The sequence below is a fragment of the Acartia tonsa genome, chromosome 5 (genome assembly GCF_053477335.1).
Source record: "Acartia tonsa isolate MP-2025a chromosome 5, ASM5347733v1, whole genome shotgun sequence".
NCBI classification, from domain to species: domain Eukaryota; kingdom Metazoa; phylum Arthropoda; class Copepoda; order Calanoida; family Acartiidae; genus Acartia; species Acartia tonsa.
Window position 1 is genome coordinate 44,963,313 of NC_137264.1, and position 26,193 is coordinate 44,989,505.

At 32.8% G+C, this 26,193-nt stretch overlaps 3 protein-coding genes across 28 annotated transcripts in view; 1 reads left to right on the top strand and 2 right to left on the bottom strand.

Moving 5' to 3' along the window:
* The window catches only part of lap (phosphatidylinositol-binding clathrin assembly protein lap), a 329,664-nt gene that overhangs the window by 161,122 nt on the left and 142,349 nt on the right, over positions 1 to 26,193 (top strand). The window lies entirely within an intron of this gene.
* On the bottom strand, positions 31 to 10,343 carry LOC145319621 (long-chain-fatty-acid--CoA ligase ACSBG2-like). Its single transcript, XM_080161883.1, has 6 exons — positions 10,215 to 10,343; positions 7,584 to 7,707; positions 7,322 to 7,379; positions 2,587 to 2,647; positions 1,976 to 2,065; positions 31 to 583 (listed from the first exon to the last, which is right to left on the bottom strand). Exons 1-6 carry the CDS (start codon positions 10,313 to 10,315, stop codon positions 508 to 510), a joined length of 510 nt encoding a protein of 169 aa, XP_080018009.1. The 5' UTR covers positions 10,316 to 10,343; the 3' UTR covers positions 31 to 507.
* The window catches only part of LOC145319617 (SID1 transmembrane family member 1-like), a 35,663-nt gene continuing 29,338 nt past the window's right edge, over positions 19,869 to 26,193 (bottom strand). Inside the window, exons 26-33 of the mRNA XM_080161850.1 lie at positions 25,780 to 25,902; positions 24,274 to 24,381; positions 23,640 to 23,684; positions 22,804 to 22,962; positions 22,126 to 22,218; positions 21,340 to 21,377; positions 20,855 to 20,928; positions 19,869 to 20,356 (exon numbers count right to left, since the gene is read on the bottom strand). Coding sequence (XP_080017976.1) covers positions 20,274 to 20,356; positions 20,855 to 20,928; positions 21,340 to 21,377; positions 22,126 to 22,218; positions 22,804 to 22,962; positions 23,640 to 23,684; positions 24,274 to 24,381; positions 25,780 to 25,902 — 723 coding nt within the window. The 3' untranslated portion in view covers positions 19,869 to 20,273. The remainder of the gene's footprint in view (positions 20,357 to 20,854; positions 20,929 to 21,339; positions 21,378 to 22,125; positions 22,219 to 22,803; positions 22,963 to 23,639; positions 23,685 to 24,273; positions 24,382 to 25,779; positions 25,903 to 26,193) is intronic.

Consider the following 26,193-nt stretch of genomic DNA (forward strand, 5'->3'; position numbering starts at 1 on the left):
GTATAGAGCAGCTGCGCTCCTGGTAATATCTACCTGACACATTCCGCACTATTGGTTGTATATATTCCTGTTGCTAGGCCTCCAGCTGCTATACTATGGAAGTACAGACATAACATAATTATAGAGCAGCTGCGCTCCTGGTAGTCTCTACCTGACACATTCCTTACTATTGGTTGTGTATATTCTTGTTGCTAGGCCTCCAGCTACTATACTATGGAAATAAGGACAGACATACCATAGTATAGAGCAGCTGCGCTCCTGGTAATATCTACCTGACACATTCCGCACTATTGGTTGTATATATTCCTGTTGCTAGGCCTCCAGCTGCTATACTATGGAAGTACAGACATAACATAATTATAGAGCAGCTGCGCTCCTGGTAGTCTCTACCTGACACATTCCTTACTATTGGTTGTATATATTCTTGTTGCTAGGCCTCCAGCTACTATACTATGGAAATAAGGACAGACATACCCTAGTATAGAGCAGCTGCGCTCCTGGTAATATCTACTTGACACATTCCGCGCTATTGGTTGTGTAAATTCCTGTTGCTAGGCCTCCAGCTACTATACTTGCTACATTACTAAACAAAATTAGTTATATTAAAAACTTGTGCCTTTAAACAGACATAAAAGGTCTGGAATTTATTTCCTAGTATGGCTTCAAAACCGAATATCCGCTGGATTAGAACCAGTTCTTTCTAAGCCATACTGAAAAAAACATGTTTAACATCGTATTAAACAACATTCCATGAATATTAAAATGAAATTCATTAGATTATTACCAGATGGATTAATATATATACCTAATATGCCATTCAGGAGCATTAAAAGCAAGAATATTAACAGTATGATACCTCTCTAGTCCCAGATATATAAATATCTATACCTAATATGCCATTCAGGAGCATTAAAACCAAGAATATTAACAGCATGATACCTCTCTAGTCCCAGATATATAAATTTCTCTATCTAATATGCCATTCAGGGGCATTAAAAGCAAGAATATTAACAGCATGATACCTCTCTAGTCCCAGATATATAAATTTCTCTATCTAATATGATATTCAGGGGCATTAAAACCAAGAATATTAACAGTATGATACCTCTCTAGTCCCAGATATATAAATATCTATACCTAATATACCATTCAGGAGTATTAAAAGCAAGAATATTAACAGTATGATACCTCTCTAGTCCCAGATATATAAATATGTATCTATACCTAATATGCCATTCAGGGGCATTAAAACCAAGAATATTAACAGTATGATACCTCTCTAGTCCCAGATATATAAATATGTATCTATACCTAATATGCCATTCAGGGGCATTAAAACCAAGAATATTAACAGTATGATACCTTTCTAGTCCCAGATATATAAATATCTATACCTAATATGCCATTCAGGGGCATTAAAACCAAGAATATTAACAGTATGATACCTCTCTAGTCCCAGATATATAAATATCTATACCTAATATACCATTCAGGAGTATTAAAAGCAAGAATATTAACAGTATGATACCTCTCTAGTCCCAGATATATAAATATCTATACCTAATATACCATTCAAGGGCATTAAAACCAAGAATATTAACAGTATGATACCTCTCTAGTCCCAGATATATAAATATCTATACCTAATATGCCATTCAGGGGCATTAAAAGCAAGAATATTAACAGTATGATACCTCTCTAGTCCCAGATATATAAATATCTATACCTAATATACCATTCAAGGGCATTAAAACCAAGAATATTAACAGTATGATACCTCTCTAGTCCCAGATATATAAATATCTATACCTAATATGCCATTCAGGGGCATTAAAACCAAGAATATTAACAGTATGATACCTCTCTAGTCCCAGATATATAAATATCTATACCTAATATACCATTCAAGGGCATTAAAACCAAGAATATTAACAGTATGATACCTCTCTAGTCCCAGATATATAAATAACTATACCTAATATGCCATTCAGGAGCATTAAAACCAAGAATATTAACAGCATGATGCCGTTCCAGTCCCAGATGGATAAATGCCTTCGCTACTCTCCTAAAACACGTAAGAAGAATTAAGATAATTTCAATAATAAAGAGATTACAGTAAATAAAAAAATGGTAAATTTAAATACAGCTAGTCAATATATAACGAAATTAAAAGCTGCGACCTAGATTTGAAGTGGGTGGGGATGGGTTTAATTAGTCAAATAGCACGAAACCATCCCTGGACTTAATTCAAGCTTCCCAAAAAAGAAGAACTTAATCTGTTTTAGCTTTAGAAAAAAAACTTCTACTTTATATTATGGATTTACAACAATTTACTGAAAGTACACTTTATTTCAAAAACTGACAGGAAAGGAATAAAAACATTTTAAATTACAATTTAAATTACAAGACATAGACAATTTATGAAGTAAAATATACAAAAAAAAAACACTATTTAAAAAAAATAATATATGATGTTTGGAGATTTTTGACGGATAATTGATTTGAAATAAAAGTCCATCAAAATTAGAAAACAAAACATTGTTTTTTTCATATGTATTTATGATTATAAAATATAATAAAACTTACTTAACATCTTGCATATACTGGGTATACGTCCATTTTATCCATTTACCATCTCGTTTTACAGCTAGTACAAAAAATCATTTACAAAAATTAAAAAGACAAAGTTGTATATTCTGCACAAGATTATTTTTTCCTCTGCTACTATTTTATTAAGGAGGGGGGGGGGGGGGGATGGAAAATAGTTAAAGAACTCTATATTTGATTCATTTTATCCCTCCTCCCACATATTATTTTAGTTTTTTTCACCAAGGAGGGGGGGGGGGGGGGAGAATTAAAAAAAGGGTTTTCAGGTCTCTTACTTTTTACATTTTTTCCCCCAACCACATATTGTGGACTCCCCCCCCCCCCCTTCAGCAGGGTCAATCATAAGGGGAAAGAAAAGGGAAGAGGGTTGAGGAAAAATTTTTACAATAGTCGCGGATCTTATCCCTTAAGACCCCTGGCTGAAACACAATACATGCGTCGACTGACAAGAAAACCATGCTTCCTGGGAAAATGTGCAAAGTTCAACTTAAGATTTAGATTATATAAAAAATACACATTTAGTGTTTTAACAAGGATGACAACATCCAAATGTAGCAAAGCACAAAAACAATAAGAGATGTCTAGAAAACAAACAAAATAACCATGTAGCATTTAGCATTCAAGTCGGACCAAAAACACCAAATATATGGGGGAAAATATAAAAATAGCAACAAAAAAACCTGCTAAAAAGCAGTAAGTCCACAATAGATGTTTTATAAATAATTATGCTCTATTAAGTTGGAAATGTAGACAAGAAATTTCAGAGGTCTATCTTAAATAGAAGCCGAGAAAATCACGTTTCCCCAATTCCGTCTTTAACGGACAGACGAATTGTAGAGTATCTACGCAACTTCATATCAAAATCTTATAATAGAAGAAAGTCCGTTTAAAGTTGAAATTTTAACTATTAATGATTGATTTGATTTCTGCAAAGTTACCCAAAAGTAATATTATATCAGTGAAGTCACTAAAACATCAATTCATATCCTGTTATTTGAAAAAAAGTTTTTTTGTTTCTTTATCCGTTAAAATAACGCTAACCACTGAACCAGTTGAGTTCTTTATTCTAAGAAAGTTTAATTAGGCCTCAGAATTGTTGTAGGCTATTTCATTTTCAAATATCAATTTTCTGATGGTTTTATGCTTTTTCTTCCATTCCATTTAGAATACAAAGCCCCTAGATTCTTAAATATTTTAAGTTCTATCTAAAAATGCCAATGACGTTAATTTAGCCATGTTAGAATTGTCCTATCGATTTCAAACTTTGAATGGTACATCTTGTAGTAGTTGGGTACAATTTAGAAAATGTAGGAACTCTGTAATCGTTACCAGAATGTCCGTACGTCCATTTTAAATATGTTGATTTTTTAACTTTTACCAACAAATTTTTATGAGATATAATTATCAGATTGATCTGATTTTTGGAATACTAATTCCTAGGACAACAAAGTACAATGTTATAAGCGAAGCATCACTGTAATAAAAAATGTGAGTATGTTCCTATACATTATCCTGTATTTAAGCAGTTTTCAACTAATTTACTAACAATTTTTATTCGATAATTATACAATTATATTCTGATTATTCAGCCCTGACACTCTAAAAGTATTGATGTTCGTTTTTCGCTTTTGTGGATGTTGTCATCCTTGTTTTTGATTATTGGAATTAAGGTTGAAAGATCTCAAAAATAAAAATTAAACAGAAAGTACTTATAATTTTTAAAAATAGAACAAATTTAAAAATAAATATACTTTAGGTCCAAAGGTCTTTTAAAAGGCGGAAATTTCTTGTTTGTCAAATGTAAGTTTGATTATACAGTGTGTTTTTTTTTATGAGAACTTTTTTGAAAGCAATTTTACCCCACTTATAGTTATCAGAATTTAATGATTAATGGCTTATTTTCTTCGTTTTTTAATGCAATTAATAGAACAGCCAAAAATATTTCAGTTTTTATTTAAAAAGTACAGTAAAATCTAAAATTCAAAACTTAGGTGTCAATATCTAATAATGGTTTTAGCGCATTTTTCTAATGCCTAAATCTTCTACCCTTTGCAAGAAAAAAAATGGATTTTGATTCTGTAGTCGACTTTGGGGGGTCAGTACTCAAACTTTGATATGTTCTATTACATGTCCCCAATATTATCTGTATACATTTTTAGCTCTATATCTCAACTTTGAAGCGTTTAGCAGCCATTCTTGCAAAAGGTAGAATATTTGAGCATAAGAAAAATGCGCTAAAACCATTTTTAGATGTTGACACCTAAGTTTTGAATTTTAGATTTTACATTACTTTTTAAATAAAAACTAAAATATTTTTTTTGTGTTCTATTAATTGCATTAAAAAAAGAAGAAAATAAGCCATTAATCATTGAATTCTGATAACTATAAGTGGGGTAAAATTGCTTTCAAAAAAGTTCTCATAAAAAAAACACACTGTATGTATCCAGGGATCTAAAGGGATAAGACAATGACCAATAAATTGATGTACATGCCCAATGATGGTACACAAATATACCCCTTCTGTCGATTACAATTAGTGGTTGAAACGTTTGGACGCTGTACCTAATGAACCAAACAATCCAAATTTGATAAAAGTCCCCAAAGTACTTTGTAATAATTAGCCCAATTTTCTCTTCCTTCCTGTATGCATGTAACCTTATCTTAAATTGACATTTAAAAAATCTTAAAATGCTTTTTAAATCTTAAAATTCATACCAGGGCAAATCCTATAAAATGTCCTAAGCCTTACAATAAATCCTTATATAAAAGTAACAGGATCCAAAAAAAACCTCACCCCCCCCCCCAAAAAAAAAATAATTATGCATATTATTATTATATATTTTCCCCTTTTTGGAATTAGATTGAAAGTATAGTGTGGACAATTTTAGATAAAAGATTGAACTATCGCTTTTTATTTATCTAATATTCTTATACAAATAATTATTAAAATAAATATTGATAATGTAGTTGTATACAGTTCCAGGTGGTGTTTAATACAATAGAGTTAATCTATAGAGACACACTCTCTAAATCAGCCAATAGCAGAACAGATGAGAGACAATCTGTCCATGTTATTGGTTAAAAAGTATTTTGTGGGAAAGGGCATAATTTTTAATTTCGTACGCATATAAGGCATATAAATAGTCGTATTTCTTAGAATAAAGCTTTTCTTGGATAAATTTTATAGTAGGTAAAAATTTCTTCCCTCATATAATGTAAAGCATATAACAAAACATAAAATAAGTTAGCTATGAATAGTGGAATTTATAGAAATATTCATCGCTCGTATTACTTGAATGGATTGTATATAACAAAAAAAAAATAAAGGAGGAGGGATAATGGGTTGTTTATTACATTAGTCCTCAAAGTTTTATAATAACGTTTTCTTATTTGTTGGTTTAACAACTTTGGGGACTTTGATAAATTTTCAATTGAAGAGTTGAAATGTTTTTTTTGTGGGGGGGGGGGTAAAATGGCGCGCGAAGCGCTTCGCAATTTTTTTTACCCCGGGGTTAAAATTTGCTTGGGGGGGGGGTTAATTACCCCCTCTAAAATCTGTTGACAGGGGTAAATTTTGTTTACCCACACAAAAATTAACCCCCAGGGTAATTTTTTTTTTTTTTTTTGGGGGGGGGGGGGGTAATTTAATCTCTATTAAATATTTATAAGTAAAAGTGCGCGCCAATTTTTTTTTTTGGGGGGGGGGAATACCCCCTTCTAAATGGTTGGTGGTGCCTACGGCCACCGCCAAGGTAGGGGTAAATTTTAGATGGGGGGGGGGGGGGGGGTAAAATTAAAACAATTTTGGACCCCCAAATTTTACCCCCCCCACCGCATTATCTTATCCGTTTGTCTGCTAAAATTTCTTTTTTAAGTTCAACGAATTATGGGGCCAGTTTATTATCTAGGTATACTATATCTATTATAAATCCTAAGATTTTTATTTGCTTTAGAGTTTTTTTTGTTACTAAGGAAGTTTTTACAAAAGATAATAAAATTAAATTGTTTTATTTGTAATTTGGACATTTTACTGTACAGTTACTGATGTAGCATTTAAAGTTTTAAGAGACTTTCTTTTAATTAGGGTATGTACATCCGTACATAAAGGATAGCTTTTATTGTTAATTCTAGCATGTTAGAATTGTACTATCAATTTCAAACTTTGCATGATGATTCCTGTAAATGTTGGATAGGATTTAGAAAGCCAACAACTATTTAACTGTAAAAAAGAAGTACGCACGTCTATTTAAAACATGCTGATTTATTACCTAACTGTTTAGACAACAAATCTTTGTAATATATAATTAATCCTATTAATCTGATTTTTGGAATGATAATAACTAGGATAAAAAGGTAAAACATTTTCAATGAAGCTTCTTTAAAATCAAGTTTGAAAAATATAAGTACTTGTACAGTTTTCTGATCAATTTTGCATCTTAAACGGTGAAAAAAAGACTGTTTATGACACTAGTCACCAAAGTTTTATATAACATTTCGTTGGCTTACCAACTTTGTGGACTTTAGTAGATTTTGATTGGTTGTAAGTTGAGTGTACAACGTTTCAAGTGTATAAACGTTTCAACAACTAATTGTAATCTACAGAGGGGGTACTTTGTGTTTCATCATTTTGGATGTACATCAATTTATTGGCCAGTGTCTTATCCCTTTAGATTCCTGAATAAAATGAGATATATAATATTTGTGTAAATGATTCCTAGTCCGACTCTGTCAGGCACCCTTTTTACTGTATTGTTCATCAGGGTCCAAACTGACTGAAAAAAAAAACAATCATAGCTAATGAAGATGTTGAAAAAAAAACAATCGTAATTTATATATTCATTATCAGAAACAAATTGTTCTAATTAGAAATGCAAGCATTTTACTTATAAATAGTGAAATAATTTACATAACATCCAGTCGTGCGAAGGAATAAACTATCATTTCATAAAACCCTATTAAATAACTAAAACAATTACCATGGGTTCGAACTCACTGCCGGAGGATGCGCCATTCTGTTCTCGGATCTTAACAGTTCCATCTGGTACAGTTGTCCACAAAGAGGTTGCAGGTAGTACCTGGTCTGGTCCTAGAGTCCTGGTCCTAGATAGATAGATAGATTATAGTTAGATAGAGAGGTTGCAGGTAGTACCTGGTCTGGTCCTAGTGAGATAGATAGGAAGCTTTAGAAAGTGTATCAAATAATCAGCCATGTGACGTCATAAAAATGATTGATGAGAGGAGAAGTGGAAAAGAAATTCCCTAAAAAATAGATGGATATTCCCTAATTTTAATAACGTTACATGGCTCATTTTTTGAGACACTTTGTAAATCTTCATAAACAGATTAAATAATATAAAATGAATTATGAATTACACAATTGGATTTTACCTGTACTATATCAGCAGAAAAAAAGTGATATAGATAGGAAAGGGTTGATAAGTTAAAAAAGACAGAAGATCAAATAAAAAGAAATAAAGCAAATGACAGGCACCCAGTAGACCGATACTAAACGCAAGTATAAAAAAGTAAACCAATAAGTAAACACTAAAGTACTGCCTCTGAATTTTAGTCAATAAATGTTTACAGAAATTTCTTTGTTTTCAACATTTCAGTATATGAATCAGAAGTAAAACTTTCAATCATAAGCAAACATAAGTCCTATTAAAGCATCTACCAATAATACAATGCATTTCAATACAAACGTAGTGAAGGAAACTAAGCTATATAAAACATGCTTTGAATATCAAAATATGACAAAATTAATTTAATAAAAAAAAAAATTTTTGATTACTTACATGTCCTTAGGTAACAAATAATACTTGAAAACTGAACAGTAAATTTTATTTTTACAGATCACCATTACTATACACTTAAATATTAAATGTCAGGACAGTGGTTTCTCAGTTTTCTACAATATCAATTAACTTTTAAAGGTTTGTTGGGGCAATTCATCCAAAACAAATCATCCAACGCCATCCTATATTGTTAAGTTAGGGATGTTTGGTGTTTTCTCTTAAAAAAGCTAGCGAGCAATAAACAAATTAAAATTGTAAGGGGTAAAGCTAGTTTTTTTCTAATTCCGCTTATATAACGCTCTGTGCGGGCATGACATGAACGTTCAGCCGTTTGGCAGCTGGCAGCCTTTAAGAATCATAGGTTTTTGGAGAAAATCATGAAAGGAACTGCACTAGATCCAAATTGATCCAATGATTGCATATCTTTACAGGGAGGGAGGGGTTAATGGGCTGTTTATTTGATCCAATGATTGCTTATCCTTACAGGGAGGGAGGAGACAAAGGGCTGTTTATTACACAAGTCCCCAAAATTTTTATAATAACGTTTTCAAATTCGTGACTTTGGGAACTTTTATTGATTTTTGATTGGTTGGTTCATTTAGTTTAGTGGCCAAACGTTTCAATACTGGTAGTGCGAATGGGGCGTTTGTCCAATAACATGGTATGGAGACCGCTCTTCTATGAGTACTACAAAAAAAAACCTACTTTTACTGCAATACACATAGACATTCTCATCGTCGGTTCGTCTATTTAGAATGCTTATCCCTCTATTCCCACAAGTATAATACGAATTTGGTTGAGCTGGTGGAGGCTCAACAAAAGACCCACGCGAAGTATTATATTGCTTTAATCTAAGAATAAATGGTTGGTTTTGATATTCGATCGGAATTATACAAGTATATTAAGTATTAAGGAAGGAAAATGTTTTTATAAAGTGTATTTATATTACAAGTGAATAAGTTAAGTATGAAAATATTTACAGGATAAGTGTTGAAATCATAAGTAGTGTAGGACAGAAAAGTGCCTTAAGTCCCAAGCAGTGAATTGTGCTAAGTGTTAGAATTCTAACATAAGGCCTAAGCTCAATTCATGCTAAGTACTAAGGGTCCTAAATTTAAACTACAATGCATGCCAAACAACTAAGTCATTACCTTTTAAAGCCAGAAGAGAACTTGATGGTAGGAGAGTCAATAAATAACTAACTTATTTTAAGAGATACATGCTATAACATCAGCTTATAAAAAGGATCTTAGTGTTTGTCTGTTCAATAAAGTGTCTGTATGTTAACTTGTGACGTAAATCAGACATGGTTGTAGGCATACATACTTGTACTGATTGCTTACATGATTACTTTAACAATAAACATAATGTCTTTAATAAACATATAATATTAACGAATCACATACAAATTACCATGAATAGGCTAGCATTACCCATATATGGTGTTATATTGGTAAAGGTAGGCCTATGAATGCATAAAAGGATACAAATAATGCCTTGGGCCTAGCTAAAGTAATTGTGTCTCGTGCCTGAATGTTACTTGATAATTACAGAGGCACGTCAATCAAATATTTAGATTCTACTCCTATATAGTGTTAACTTTATATCAAACATAGATAGATAGTCTGGATGCGAAGCATTTCTGTAAAAGTCTTATATGTACGTTCAAAGAATTTGAAAATTGGGGATCGCATCTCCAATACCCCAATTGTATACTACAAAAGGGGAAATTTTGTGTATCATCATTTGATATATACATCAATTAATCGGCCATTGTCTTATCCCTTTAAATCCCTGATACCCAAACCTTACCTGTCCCTAATGACTGTAGAAGTATGAAATTGTTGAATACATTTAGTACAAGGTATTGCCACTCTCTGTATACTCATACGCAGGCTATGCCGTAAAGACATTACTTCTGAAAATTTTACCAAACAATTCAGGAAGGGAGGGGACAATGGATGATTATTAAATCGGTGCTCTTCCTGAGGGTGCTACCTAACGAGCTTGCGAGAACAGACATACATTATTTTTAAATCAGTTCAAAATAAGAGAGGGTGGGGGGTAAATTCCGACCACATCTCCTGCGAGAGCCCAACTGTTTTGACAAGGTTCTTCAAATAATTTAAATCTAATACAGGCCAAAATATGTTTATTTTAATTGGGGCGAAGATTAACCACCCCTTCCCCCCTTCACTCAACTAGTACGATAATTGGGATGAGAGGAGGGGGTTTGTGGGGGGGGGGGGGTATTTTAACAAAAGAGGAGGTATGGAAAAGGGGGATTTTGATTTATTAAGCAGAAAATATTATGTTTTAAACAAGCAGTACAAAAATAAGGATTAACCACAGACAGTTAGTTTGAAAAATTGAAATTGAGATCTAAATTTTGAACCTAGTAATAGTGTCTAACTTTTTATCTTTGTGACGTAACAAGAATCGAAGGATGAGAGGGGAGGTGGGAAAGGAAACCCTTAAAAAGAGATGGATTTTTGTTACGTCACAAAGATAAAAAGTTAGACACTATTACTAGGTTCCTAAATTTTTTCTAAGTGTAATTAGGAGGGTATAATTACCTTATCCCATAGTAGAAAAAAACCTCCACATAACTTATAAGAAGCCATATAGGTTCAGCAGATGATAATGAGATCTTTTGGTACAGACAGAAAGAGAAACATGCATCCTGTTACTTTTATATAAGAATTGTAGTAAAATAGATATAAGCATATAAGTAAAATGAAATGACAATTAAAAAATTACAAGTGAAAAAAAAAATATTTTTCCTGGATCTAAAGGGATAAGATTCCAGAATGGCCAATAAATTGATGTCCGTCCCCAAAATCATCCTTTCTGTAGTTTAAAATTAGTGGTAGTGGTTGAAACGTTTGAACAATAAACTTAACGAACCAACCAATTAAAATTCCTAAAAGTTGTAAAGAAACTGAATAAAAAAACGTTATTAGAATACTTTGAGGACTAGTGTAATAAACAGTCCATTATCCTCTCTCTGAATATTTTTCCTAATATTACAATCTAAACCAGAAGAATTGAAGATGGAGATAAAATTAATATCCATTGTCCTTTTCATTACAATAGCCCTAGCTATAAAGATAACTTAAATGCCTGATTTGTGTGCCTGGACTACGGTCCTCGGGGCCCACAATCCAGGAAAGATAAAATTAAATGGTATGATATCTTTACCGGCATGACTCAAAATACAATTAGTTTTCGCTGGACTTTAACCGTTCTAGGGCCAGTCTGAAAAATCATGTATTATATCCAACTAAAAATACCTGATTTGTGTGCCTGGGCTATGGTCCTCGGGGCCTACAAACAAGGAATAAGTAAATTTTTATTCTACTATCCGCATCATATCATAGACAGCTTTCCACGGATATTAAAATGAAAAATTATTATAATAAACCCAGTTGTAATACGATGCTATACATGATTTTTCAGTGTGGCTGAGAACTGGTTCTAATTCAGCGGATATTAATCGGTTTCAAAGCCATACTGGAAAATAAATAATTATTATAGCCTCCCTTCGATACTCTTCTTAGACTTACCCTGAATTTACCTAACCTAACAAAAAAATAAGTTTTTAATAAAAAGAATTAGATCAAAAAGGATAATACAATAACCAATAAATTAATGTACATGCCTAATGATGATACACAAAGTTACCCCTTCTGTAGATAACAAATAATGGTTGAATCGTTTAGACACGATACTAAATGAACCAACAAATCAAAATTCAATATATGTCCCCAAAGTTGTTAAGCCAACGAATAAGAAAACGTTATTACAAAACTTTGGTGAATAGCGTAATAAACAGTCTAAGGTGGTTCACTAATACCTATTGATAAAAAAAATCACTTTTAAAATATTTAGACGCTGGCTTGGCCAAAGCAGACGAAATCTAACTAGTTAATATCGCTATTTAAATTTCTGTTTAAATCGTAGATGTGCAGACATAAAAATAGATGATTTCGGTCAGTCTCGGTAATTTGTAATAATTATATTTAAACTACTCCGTATTATCATTCAGGGATGCCATCGCAGATTAAATTTGGGTAATAAGAGTTTTTTTCTTTCTAGAGACAGTTAAAATTTTACCTACTACTGCTATGTTAAGCGCGTGATAACAATAAGAATGCATTGGCGAAAAACAGGCTCAACTTATTAATATACACAGTTGGACTTACTGACAAAAGTCGCGCAATAAAAGGGTCGGTTGTCTGTTGGGTATGATTCAAAGCACGCAGGTGACTAAACTGAAGTGACACCCCTGCCCCTAGAGGTAACATGTGTTTGATTCAAATTGGCTACAAATTCAGATATTAGAAAATGCAATCCTATATCATTGCAAAACATATTTATTTTAAACCAGGGGACATGAGATGCTGTTTATTACACTAGTCCCCATAGTTTTATAATAACGTTTATTATTTGACGACTTAACAACTATGGGGACTTTTATAGAATTTTGATTGGTTGGTTCATAAAGTTTAGGGTCCAAACATTTTAACCACTAATTGTAATCTAAGGAAAGGATAATTTTGTGTAAAATTATTAGGAATGGACATTAAGATATATAAGTTTTCCGGAATTTTAAAGTTACAGGGAGATTTGAAATCTGCATCAAATTTTGAGGATTTTTTATAAAATTTGTTTTTTCTACAATTCTTTATCTAAAAGCGGAAATGCAATTTAAGTTAATTAATTTTGGCATCTGTGATTGGTGGATTTAAAAAATCTGCACTCTAATTGGATGGCGTACATCATTCAACCAATTAGAGCGCAGATAGTTTAAAATCCACCTATCCTATTGGTCAAAATTAATTAACTTAAAATGCATTTCCGCTTTTAAATAAAGAATTTTATCAAAAAAATCCTTAAAATTTGATGCAGATTTCAAATCTCCCCCTAACATTAAAATTCCGGAAAACTTATAATCTTAATGGACATCAATTTATCGACCATTGTCTTATCCCTTTAGATCTCTGATTGTTTGCACTGTCCTAAGTTACTAACCTTGAAAAGAAAATTGTGCGCTTCGCTTTACTATGTGTTTACATTCATCAGCTGTTCCAGGCAACAGATAACAGGGGTTATGCTATGCAAGGGGAAAAGGGGGAAAAAAAGGATTAAGGCAGTAGTGACAATTCTTTAGGGGAGAGGGTGGGGGAAGAGTGAGTAGTTGTTGGAAAGGAGAAATTTGCAAATGCACAAACAAATTTGTGTAGCAAAGCCATTCTACAATAATCAGTCTGTCTATTAGCTTCCTGGCAGGGAAAACAAGATTTTCTCGTCTGCTATACGGATTTTGTCAACCTTATTAAATTTTTGAAAAGATTTTCTATAATTTATGTTATATCTCGAACAAACCAAAAATAAAACTAACTTTAAAATAATTAAATTTTGAAACAAGTCAAGCAGAGTGTGCCAAACACAACAAGAAAAACAGAGTGTGCCAATATTCCCCCAAGTATAACATAGTATGTCAATATTTCATCAAGTAAAACAGAGTATGCCAATATTTTATCAAGTAAGGCAGAGTATGCCAATATTTTAGAAAAAAAATTAAAAAAGACAGACTGGCGGTCAGAAAAAAGTGAACTATAAAGTATTAGATCGCTGACTGGGGATTTAAGAATATTCATTCAAGTCTAATATTTATTATAAGGGTTTTATTACTTTTTATATCATCTATACCAACCTATAAATTTACTACTTAATGTAGGCAAAAATTATAAACTAGCAGTTGTGTCCCTAGCATCTTGGGGCTCTCTATTGCAAGTGGTAGAAAAGTTACGAAAAATAGCCTAAAACAATTAAAATTTAAAAGGATCTCACTAATCGCTTGACTGTTATGGTTCCCCTTTCAATGAAGCCTCTCATTGGTCCTAAAAAACACCCTGATTTTGTTGAAAAGTTTTTTGTTTTAAAACTTAAATGTAAAGTAGATGTTCAGCTCTCTCCTTCCCTTAAGTGCCCCTAGAGGCATCGATAGGCGGATCCGTTAAGAGATATACATAGATTATTTAAAAATTTTAGAAGAAGCATATTTTGACAAGTAAAGCAAAGTATGCCAATATTTCCCCTAGTAAAGCAGAGTATGCTAAAATTCCCCCAAGTCAAGCAGAGTGTGCCAAAATAGGGTATTGGCACACTCTGCTCGACTTGATTCTAAATTTTTATATAAAAGTAACAGGATCTCTGTGTGTCTGTCCCTACTACTAATGAAGTGATGTGTTCTCTTTTACAATGTAGCTTCTCATAGGTCATGTGCCGAAATGTTTTATAACTATTTGGGGGAAGGGTAACACTACCCTCCCAAGAGAAATCGCTCCTAGAAAGTTCTCTAGAGGAATATCCGCTAGTAAAATTATGTAAGCAGTGCAACAATATAATATGAACACTTACAAATAAACCTTTTGAAGCTTTTACATAAAGTAATTAAAGTAATTCTGGTGCAATATCAATTTGATAATATATAAATTCTTCCTTCAGTAACCTAGCTATTTGTATTGAGTCTTCCTTGTAAAAAAAACTGTACAAATTCGCAAATTCTGTATGCATTAATGCATATGTTTTGACATGTGAGCAGTTATAAAAAGCTCAACTATAATTTTGGAACGTTTCAGTAAAGCCATTTACAAGATTTTACTTCATATACTTTACATAAACTAGCGGTTTCGCCCTTAGAAGCATCTAATCAAGTTTTATAAAGAAAGAGTAAAAACTGGGGGGGGGGGGGGGATTTTTAGGAGAGCTTACTACCTACTATACACATAAATACAAAAATAAATTTAAATTTAAAATCAAATCATGGGAATTTCTATTTTGTTTAGTAAGATGAAAATAAAAATATAATATTTTTATTCGATTTGTAATTTGTACCCCAAGTTCAAAAGTTTAATTCATAGGTAAATAAACAAGAACATGCAATTTTATCTTCAATGTACAAACAAACAAGGATGACAACATCCATAAAAGCGAAGCACTGAAACGGTAGGACAAACGGACATTAACACTTGTATAGTGTCTGAACTGAATAATCAGAATATAGAAATATAGAAAAGTATAGAAAGAGTCGAATCAAAATTGTAAGTAAATTTGTTGAAAAACTGCTTGATACAGGATAATGTTTTGGACATACTTACATTTTTAGGACTTGAGTATAGAGTTGCTTTGCTTGTACTATTGTTCTTTGTTGTCCCAGGAATCAATATACCAAAAATCAGATCAAACGGATAATTAGATCACATAAAAATTTGTTGTTAAAAAAGTAGAAAAATGAACATGTTTAAAATGGACATACGGACATTCTGGTAATGATTATAGAGTTGCTACGCTTTCTAAATCGTACCTAACTACTACAGAAATCATCATGCAAAGTTTGAAATCGATAGGACAATTCTAACATGCCCAAATTAGCGAATAAAAGCTATCTATCTCGGACGGACGTACGGATGGACGTACGGACCGATCCTAATTATAGAAAAGCTTCGCTGTTAAAAATATCAAACAAAGAGACAGAGAGAGAGAGGGGACAATGGGCTGTTTATAACACTAGTTTTATAATAACGTTTTCTCATTGGCTTAACAACTTTGAGGTCTTTAGTAAATTTTGATTAGTTGATTCATTAAGTTAAGTGTCCAAACGCTTCAACATCTTATGTTAATCCTTATTGGGGATGTGAATCAATTTTTCGGCCATTGTCTTATACCCTTAGATTCCTGGTTCAAAGATCACAAAAAGGACTTTAACATGGTGGCTAGTAACTTCGGGCAAAGATTAATAAATAAAGCGCAGAGTTGGCAGTTGATAAATAAAAGATGTATTATGACAATATAGGACATAAAACTAATAGTTGTACAAATGCTAGTGTTAGATGTATTTATGGCAGTCACTTTAAAAGGACTCTCCACAGAAAAATCAACTTTAGATTTTTGAAAATCTAACCTGAAATTATTATTCTCTGTTCAATTTTAGGCATTTTTTGTTTTTGTGGCATCGCGATCGAAGCCCTTTGAAAATTTTTACCTCCTTTAAGTGAATCCTCCCGCCATTTAATTTGTGCTGCTTTAGTGATTTTTAGCTTCTATTTTTGCCGCCGTTGCCGCATTCATCGCCCTTCTCCGCCGCTACTCCGCTGTACGTCGCTTTTTAATACATGCTCCCCTCTCCCTTGTTCAGAAATTAAATGGAGGCTGGGGGTGTTGTGTATAGCTACGTACGCAATGTATAGCGGAGTAGCGGCGGAGAAGGGCGATAAATGCGGCAACTGCGGCAAAAGATGGTTATATTTGGCGGAGGCGAACACAAAATGGAGGCGGCAGGATTGTCCAGTCAAGGAAGAGGATAAATCGTAGAGCGGCCGGTTGCAATGGAGCAAATGTTCTTTAGCGGCGAACACATATTGAGTGGAGGAAAGTGTAGTATATATTGTTATAGCGGCAGTACAAATAGGCGGCGGACAAAATTTTCAAAGGGCTTCGATCACGATGCCACAAAAACATAAAATGCCTAAAATTGAACAGAGAATAATAGTTTCAGGTTAGATTTTCAAAAATCCAAAGTTAATTTTTCTGTGGAGAGTCCTTTTAAATATGGTTGCTTTTTTGGCAATGGTTTAATTTAGACATTTTGATATAAGCATTTATCTTTCTTTTTAACAATGTGAAAAAAAAGCGTGTGTTGTGGATTTTTTAAAATAAGTCTTTTTTGTTATGTTTTTCTTTTTATACATACCTTATGTAATTATCATTCCACTTATTATGAATTAAAATTAAACAAGGATGCCAACATCAATATGTAGCGAAGCTAAAAAATTATGAATTGATATCGGGAAAAATTACAATTAAGCAGTGTCATACAATAAACATTAAACTTGGTAAAATAGGGAAATTATCAAACCTTTAAAATCACGCAACCTTATAATCATAAAAACTTAAAAATCTAGGAATCGATCTAGCACCACAAATAATAGACAAATTTTAATGAAACTTGATGGAAATATGTAGAACATGAGCATATTCAATTCCTGATATTTTCAGCCGTCAATCCTGAATAGGAATCGAGAAAACCATGAAAACCTAAAAATCTAGGTATCGATCTAGCAAACAAATCTTATTTAAACTTGGGGGAAAATATGTAGAATATAATATTAATTATTCCCTAAAAATTTCAACCCTGTATCTTGAAAAGGACTTGAGAAAATCATGAAAATGTTAAAATCTAGGAATAGATCTAGCACCCCAAATAACAGACATGCAAAAAACAATGTATATAAAAGATGGGCATATATAATGGGAATCTTCACTAAAAATTTCAGCTGTCTATCTTGAATAGGAGCCGAGAAAATCACGTTTCCCCCATAGCGTTACGGAATGACTGACGGACAGACAAAGTGAATTATGGAGTAGCTTCGCTACTAACAACAGGCTAGCAACTACTTATCTTTAAATAAATTTAACTTTTTTTATTTAAGGCAAAGAAAACAGTACATACATTTTATTTAGATTGTTTATTAGTTACGGAACACTAAAACCGTTGCTCCCTTTTTATTAGCGAAGCTACTCTATAATTCACTTTGTCCGTCAGTCCGTCCGTAACGCTATGGGGGAAATGGGATTTACTCAGCTCCTATAAGAGATAGAATGCTGAAATTTTTTGACAACAATTCCATCATAAAGGTGCACAATTAACTATGAAACATCAATGGCGGTCGGACGGCTTTTTTGCAGGTTTTAGGCTATTTTTTTAATTTTCCACATTTTCCCCCATATCTTTGGTGTTTATGGTCCGATTTTCAAAATTTTTTCAGTTTCAGATATCAAAATTAAAATTTCCGTCGTTTGAAGAAAACAACTATGAAGGTCAGACTGCCTTTTAGCCGGTTTTTGGCTATCTTATATTTTTTACATTTTCCCCCATATATTTGGTGTTTTTAATCCGATTTTCAAATTTTTTCAGTTATAGATATAAAAATTAAATTTCCCGTCGTTTGAAAAAAACAACAATAACGGTCAGTTCCATCTACGAATGGATGTTGTCATCCTTGTTATAACAATAAATTGAAAAATTAAGGGGGGTGGTAGTATGCTCTAACATTGCAGTCCTAACCTGACATAAATTAATAAACAAAAAAACATAAAAGCAAACTCCCAACCCCCCTACACCCCTTATTCTGGTCCTACACCAAACGTAGGAGTCCTAAATGTCGGAGTGGACAAACGTAGGAGTAAGACAAACGTCGGAGTGGACATTGCTTAAGTAAAACCTAAGAGTGTCCGCTATTTTAATAATATGACAATTTTGAAATTTTTTTATACCCCTGTCTACAAAATAATGACTATGGCCGTAGCGCTCGGCCCCCTAGCCTGACTAGCCGCAGCGCTCGGCCCTCTGGCCTATAACCTAACCTAACCTAACGAAGAAAAAAACGGACCGAGGGGGGGGGGGGGAAGTTGATTTGTATAGAAAAAATTCAAAATTGAAAAAAAATTCAAATTTGAAGAAAAAATTTTTTTGGACTCCTGTGTTTGTCCACTCCGACGTTTGTCCCAAAATCCTGCGTTTGTCCACTTCGACGTTTGTCCCACTCCTGCGTTTGTCCCACTCCGACGTTTGGGACTCCTGCGTTTGGCGTGGAACCCTTTTTCTGATTTTTTAATATGCGGAGGAGGGATTTTCTATACTTGCCTACATACTTTGAAGGAAACCATTACTATTTACTTTACTGTTCTTTATTTCCGCTGAAATGTTGTTAGCTTTTTGTTGCCGCGTTACTTATGGATAAAAATGTCTTTGTTTTAATAAAAAGAAGGTCTTTTAAAGCATAATTTATTTTGTTTAATTTTATAATATAATTAAAATACAAAAAATCTGGCAGTAAATATTTCTTTATTTAAAAAATCAGCAAAACATTCGGCAATTTTTTTAAATCTTAAGACTTTTGATTTGAATCACTTTTGAGGGTATATATTCTACATATTATGCATGATTTAAATTGCTGAATAATATCTCTGTAATTGTAAAAATATATAATTAATGACTACGCCTATAAGATATCAAAATATAGTGAAAATGTAACAATGAAAATCTTAAAATATGATAATAACAATTAATGAGAATTATGAAAAGATATAAGAAAAAATTTGGTAATTATTTGTTGGTGTCGTAGCTACTAAATAGTTACGAAATTATACGAATGTCCGTCCGTCCAACAGTCTACAATATTTACACAGCTTCCCCCTACTCTATATAGCGTCCATCTATTAACCTTCTTTTAAACCACTGCTCTTGTCTTTAAAAATAGATTACCATAAGCTAGTGTAGAAAATTACACAATTAAATAATTTAATTTGATAATTAGCAGGGAAAAGGGAATGTGATTCTGACAAACAATTCTAAGTGAAAATTTCCAAAACCCTCTTCCTTTTCTTCACCAACGTCTTACCCACCTCCCTTCAGTTACACAAAAATAAACAAGTTTTACGCCATCAAAATATTTAATTTTCGGCAATTTCAAATGGAAGATGATTAAAGTCCCTCCACAGATTATGACATCATACGATAAAATAACCAATGAGAGGCCAACATAAATTTTACCATTAGTGAATTACAATGTATACTGGCCTCTCATTGGCAATTCTATCGTATGACGTCATAATAAGTGGAGGAATAGCAAATGGAATTAATTGGCTGAATAGCAGCCTATAATAATTATAAGCTTTTTTTTTATAAATTTTGGAGATTCCTTGATCCTTTCTCTGCTTTTTCATATGCAATAAATTAAAGAATTAATCCTTGGTGTTTTTTAAAAGCAAAGCTTTTCTATAATTATTTTGAATAAAAACATATTAAAATACAGCAATAGATTTGCGTCTTTTATACTTGAGATCTTCATCTAGTGTTAGGATTGTCAGGAAAGCGAAAAACAGACCTAAAAAATAAATAGATATTAACAACAAAAAAAGCAGGGATCTAAAGGGATAAGACAATGAAAGATGAATTGATGTACATTCCCAATGGATTATACACAAAAATATACATTCTGTTACAATTAGTAGGTAAAATGATTAAACACTCAATTTAATAAACCAACCAATAAAAATTCAATAATCGCCAACGAATAAGAAAACATTATTATAAAACTTTGCGGACTATTGTAGTGAACAATGTTCACTCCCTTCATGTCAAATTTGTTTACCTGACCCACCAAGGAAGTGCCAGATGTCATGATAATAATTGTTTACCTGACCCCCCCAAGGAAGTGCCAGATGTCATGATTATAATTGTTTACCTGACCCCCCAAGGAAGTGCCAGATGTCATGATTATAATTGTTTACCTGACCCCCCAAGGAAGTGCCAGATGTCATGATTATAATTGTTTACCTGACCCCCCAAGGAAGTGCCAGATGTCATGATTATAATTGTTTACCTGACCCCCCAAGGAAGTGCCAGATGTCATGGCCATCAAAGAAATCCAAGAAAATACATTCTGTGTTCAGCATTCTAATAAGTAAAATTAATTAGAAAAAAAAATAAAAAAGGTTAACTGTCCCTTATTACATCGAAGAACAAACTAATACCATCAGTTAACTAAAAAACTATACACAAAATTTTTAAAAAGGACTTTAAAAAGGACTTAAGCTCAAATTTTATTTTATAAATAGTAACACAAATTTGGGTTATAGGGGGGCGGGGGGGGGGGAGTATTACCCCCAAAACATTTCGTACGCGAAGAAAGTTGCACAAAAAAAATTTCTGACGTCATTAAAATGAGGGATGAGGAGAGAAGGACTGGGAAAGAAATCCCCTAAAAAAGAGATGGATAATCCCTCATGGTTATGACGTCACACGCTAATTTTTAAAGCGATTTTTTTCCCCGTACAACATTTCCAAACATTAGATTAAAATTGAAACCTTGATTCCGCTGGAGATATTTCTGTTTTCTTCTCAATCTAAAATACAAATCTGTGTTAGTTTTAAATTTTTTTTATGAATTCAAAAATTACAAGGGGAGGGCGCGATAGGTCTATAAACACTCATTTTGTTTGTAAGCGCATGCAGAAATTAAGACAGCTTTGGTAATCTTAGATGATTGAATATAAATTCAATTTCACAGAGATAATGAACAACATACTACTTTTCTAACAAGAATAACAACAAAGATACCAAAGTAAAAAATCAATGGTGGACAAACAAACAAAGCAAGTTATATAGCAGATGTTCAGTCGTTGTAAGAAGAAAGAGAAAGAGATAATGCGATAAAGCACAAAATCACAAAACCCGTGTAATAATACAATTAGGTTAGGTTAGGTTATAGGCTAGGGGGCCGAGCGCCCGCGGCTGGACAGGCTAGGGGGCCGAGCGCTGCGGTTAGCGATGCTGTTGGGCCGAGTGCTGATGGGGGGGGGGGGGGATACCAAAATTGAAAAAAAAAGAGGATGATATCAAAATAATGGTACGGGGAATCTTCACCAAACTTTTTAGCTGACTTTCTTCATTAGCAGCCGGGAACATTGCATCCCCCATAGAGTTACTGACGGACTGCAAGGACAAACAATGTAGATTATATATTAGCTTCGCTTCCAGCAAATAATTATATATATAAAGCTTAAGACCTCGCTAACTTCTGAACTGATTGAGTTCTCCATTATAGGGAAGCTTCACATAGGTATCGGGGTGGTTTGAAGCTATTTAATTTACCTGAGTAAAGAAGTAAAGAGCTGGAATAACACAAAGCATGCTGAGAAAAGAATACAGAGTTGGCACTTTGTTGATACGTTCTCCATGCTTCACCTAGACAAAAGTTACAGGGATCTAAAGGGATAAGACAATGGCCGATAAATTGATGTACATACCCAATTATGTTACACAAAAATATCCTTCTGTAAGTGGTTGAAGCGTTTGGACACTCAACTTATTGAAACAACCAAAGTTGAACAAAAGTCCCCAAAGTTTCAATATTAAAGAACTAATATAGTATGTATGAAATCAATAGGACAGTTCTTACATGTATAAATTAAATATCTTAGTAATCCGTTAGAGAACTGGACAGATCATAATTGTAGAGAAAAACTATTCTGCTTAATACAATTACATAAAAGTTGATGAAATTTGGTCTTGAATAGTTATTTATCGCATCGTGTATAGACGGCTTTCCGCGGATATTAAAATAAAGAATTATATGATTAAAACTAATTTTGTTAGCCTCGAGGGGCCTAGGGCCTGGCCTAACAAAACTGGTATTAATTTTATGATTTCTAGTTTAATATTCGTGAAAAATTGTCTTTATAATGCAATGATTTTTCATGGCTTTGAACCGGTTCTAATCCAACGGATATCAATCGGTTTCGAAGCTATACCGGAAACAAAAAAAATTACCTTCATAATACAGTAATAACTAAAGTACATGGCTAGGTTAAGGATGTAGATAGCCAGTAGATAGTTGGAAGCCCCGGAGGTTCTCGACGCGGCAAAATAAATGCATAGAAGCAGGTTTACACTGGCCATACAGCTCAAACAAACCAGGCGGGACCGAACCTGCAACATTTGAAACAATCTCATAGGTCCTTCAAATATTTATACCTATTTTGAGGAAGGGTACTACCACCCTCCCAAGAGAAATCGTCTAAAGGAAAGTGACACCTCCAAATAAATTCTCTAAAACTTATTTCTTTTTTTTAAAAACTACAATTGAAAGTACGGATGGGGTCGACTCAACCCCCCTCTCCTCTTGTGCCCCTAGAGGCCTCTAGTGGCGTAACCGTAAAAAGAAACATTTGTTTTTATTATAATCTAAGCAAAAAAAAAACAATACTTTGTTTCCATCAAACTGCCTTGTTGAGAACAGAACACCCCCACGGGCCCACCCCCTACTTATTTTTTAAAAATTGAAAATATAGCACTCAGAAACAGTCCCCGCATAGGTCTTTCATTAATCTTTGGTAAAAGTTTGTTGCTCACCTATTAAACCGTAAGAAGCTTCCAGCTTTGGTATAGAATTGGAGTAAAACAATAGAGAGAGGGGTTCAATAACTGTATGTCCCCAACCCGTGGACCCTGTGCCTACTTTCAATTGAGTTTTTAATATCAGCCAATAGTGTCGCAAATATTAACACAGCTAAGTCGATACAAAAGAGCAGAAAGCAATTTAAAAGCAGACAAAAAAGTCCCCAATTTATGCATATATAGGGATATCAATTAACAAAAATATTTACCCTTGGAATAGCTGGGTGTCCAGGTATTGAGACAATCTTGTGTAACTAAATATAAAATTTTAATTATTTTTTGTAATCGAAATTTTATATAATTTTATAAAATAAATATATTCTAGAAAGCTTAGCAACTGCAAAGTCTTCATAATAATGATATCAAAATTATTTAACTTACTTCAAGCCATAGAATTCTAGCCACATTGTATAATATTTTGTAATTATATCTGACAATATTAATATTATTTAACTTACTTCAAGCCATAGAATTCTAGCCACATTGTATAATATTTTATAATCATATCTGACAATATTAATATTATTTAACTTACTTCAAGCCATAGAATTCTAGCCACATTGTATAATATTTTATAATTATATCTGACAGTATTAATATTATTTAACTTACTTCAAGCCATAGAATTCTAGCCACATTGTATAATATTTTATAATTATATCTGACAATATTAATATTATTTAACTTACTTCAAGCCATAGAATTCTAGCCACATTGTATAATATCTTATAATTATATCTGACAATATTAATATTATTTAGCTTACTTCAAGCCAGAGAATTCTAGCCACATTGTATAATATCTTATAATTATAGCTGACAATATTAATATTATTTAACTTACTTCAAGCCATAGAATTCTAGCCACATTGTATAATATTTTGTAATCATATCTAACAATGCCAAGGTTATAACCATGTACAACTGCAACCACAATAACAATCACATACACCTAAATAAAATGAATAAATTTCGAAGATAAAGGGGAATTCAGTGAATTTTTCATCTTTAAAATGTTAAATTAATCATTGTGAGATTAGAATCCTTTTTTTCCCTAAAATCAAATAATTGAAGAAAATAAATTGTGGAAATTTTTTAATGCAGGTATACAAAATTGTAAAACTTGATTTTAAATTAAAGTTCACCCAATGATGTACCTATAATAATCCACCATTTGATTGAGAAAGTAAGGACATAGATAATGCCTAAAGTATGAATGTCAAGATTGGATTTGTCGTCTATTTGTGCATCTAATTTGTGCTTTGCTACTTATGGATGTTGTCATTCTTGTTTATTATGTATTTTCTGCCAAATTTACAAGAGGTGGGTTCTATAGTCGGAACTGTGATCACAGTTCTATCACATTGCTGTTCTATCACGGTATCTCACATTGCAGTACCTCGGGTGGCCATTTTTGTGTGTTGGTGCGTTCTATAAACATTACTGTGAGAGATAATACGGTAATATGGTACAGTGATAGAACTGCAATACTGCAGCTGTCATCAACAACAAAATCAACAGCAAAACTACAATAAATGGGATGTTAAGCAAATGTCGTCTTTGAATTTTGGTCAATTCAGCCTTTTTTTTTAAAGTACAGAAAATGTGAAGGGAGAGGGGGAAAGAAAATGCCCCTCCCCCCCCTGGAAAATAAATTTTTTACTCACTTATAGATTACCTAATTTTTTTTCAATTAAATATTTTTTTCTACAAAATTTTAAAAAAAATTTTAATTTCCATTACCTATCAAAAATTTTATATTGAAAATATTTATTTGTATAATAATTATTCAAATTTTTTTACTTAAAATTTTTCATCCCCTGCATAGAGATCTGTTGGGAATGCCCCGTTTTTGTCATCATAAACCATGCTTTCAATGCATGATTTATTGTTTTATTTACATAATTTTCGTCTGCAAAAGCAGGAATTTTGACAGCTTTTGATAGCTTGTACTGTGAGATGCTGTTCATCTCCCTGATCCATCTGTTAAAACTACAGCAATGTGAGATGACGTCATAACAGCGATATGTTACAGCGATTGCGTATACCGTGAGATGACTTCTGAACGTCTAGCGTCAGATTTTTGTTGTTGATACCGTATTTGCAGCTGTCGATACCGTAACAGTTTTGTTTATAGAACCCACCTAAGGTGATAAGGTAATAATGGCTTAACAGGTAGCTTTACAAAGTATCTCAATAATCAGCTATGTGACGTCATAAAAATACGTCTAAATCCATCTCTTTTTTATGACGTCACACGGCTGATCTTTTGAGACACTTTGTAAAGCTTTCTTAACAGACTTATGACTACATTTATTGTGTACCCACTCTTAATTATTAATTTACTTACCAGACAGAAAAATAGCCAGAACCAGGGTCCAGAATATATAATTGAGATGGTTTCCAGAATGAGAGAGACTCCAAGACCAAAGAAAACACCAACAGCATTAGCAGACACGTCAGCATGTCGCACCTAGAATAGTTTTTTATCATATCATATTATAGACAGCTTATTAAAACCATATTATAGATATTAAAACCAGTTTTTTTAGCCCAGAGGAGCCTAAGGCCGGAGCTAACAACAAACTGGTGTTAATTTTATGATTTTTATTATAAGATCTATATAAAATGTCTCTAATACAATGTTATACATGATTTTTTAGTATAAATGGGAACTGAATATAATCCAGTGGATATTAATCAGTTGCAAAGCCATTCTAGAAACTCACTCCCCCTTCCTCTTTCACATACTAATCAGATACAT

Coding starts and splice junctions, on each gene's coding strand:
- LOC145319621 (XM_080161883.1), bottom strand. CDS start 10,315: ATGTCTTTACGGCATAGCCTGCGTATGAGTATACAGAGAGTGGCAATA. Junction 7,708..10,214: donor TCTACAGTCATTAGGGACAG/GTAAGGTTTGGG, acceptor CTATCTATCTAG/GACCAGGACTCTAGGACCAG. Junction 584..1,975: donor GCTCCTGAATGGCATATTAG/GTATAGTTATTT, acceptor AATTTTGTTTAG/TAATGTAGCAAGTATAGTAG.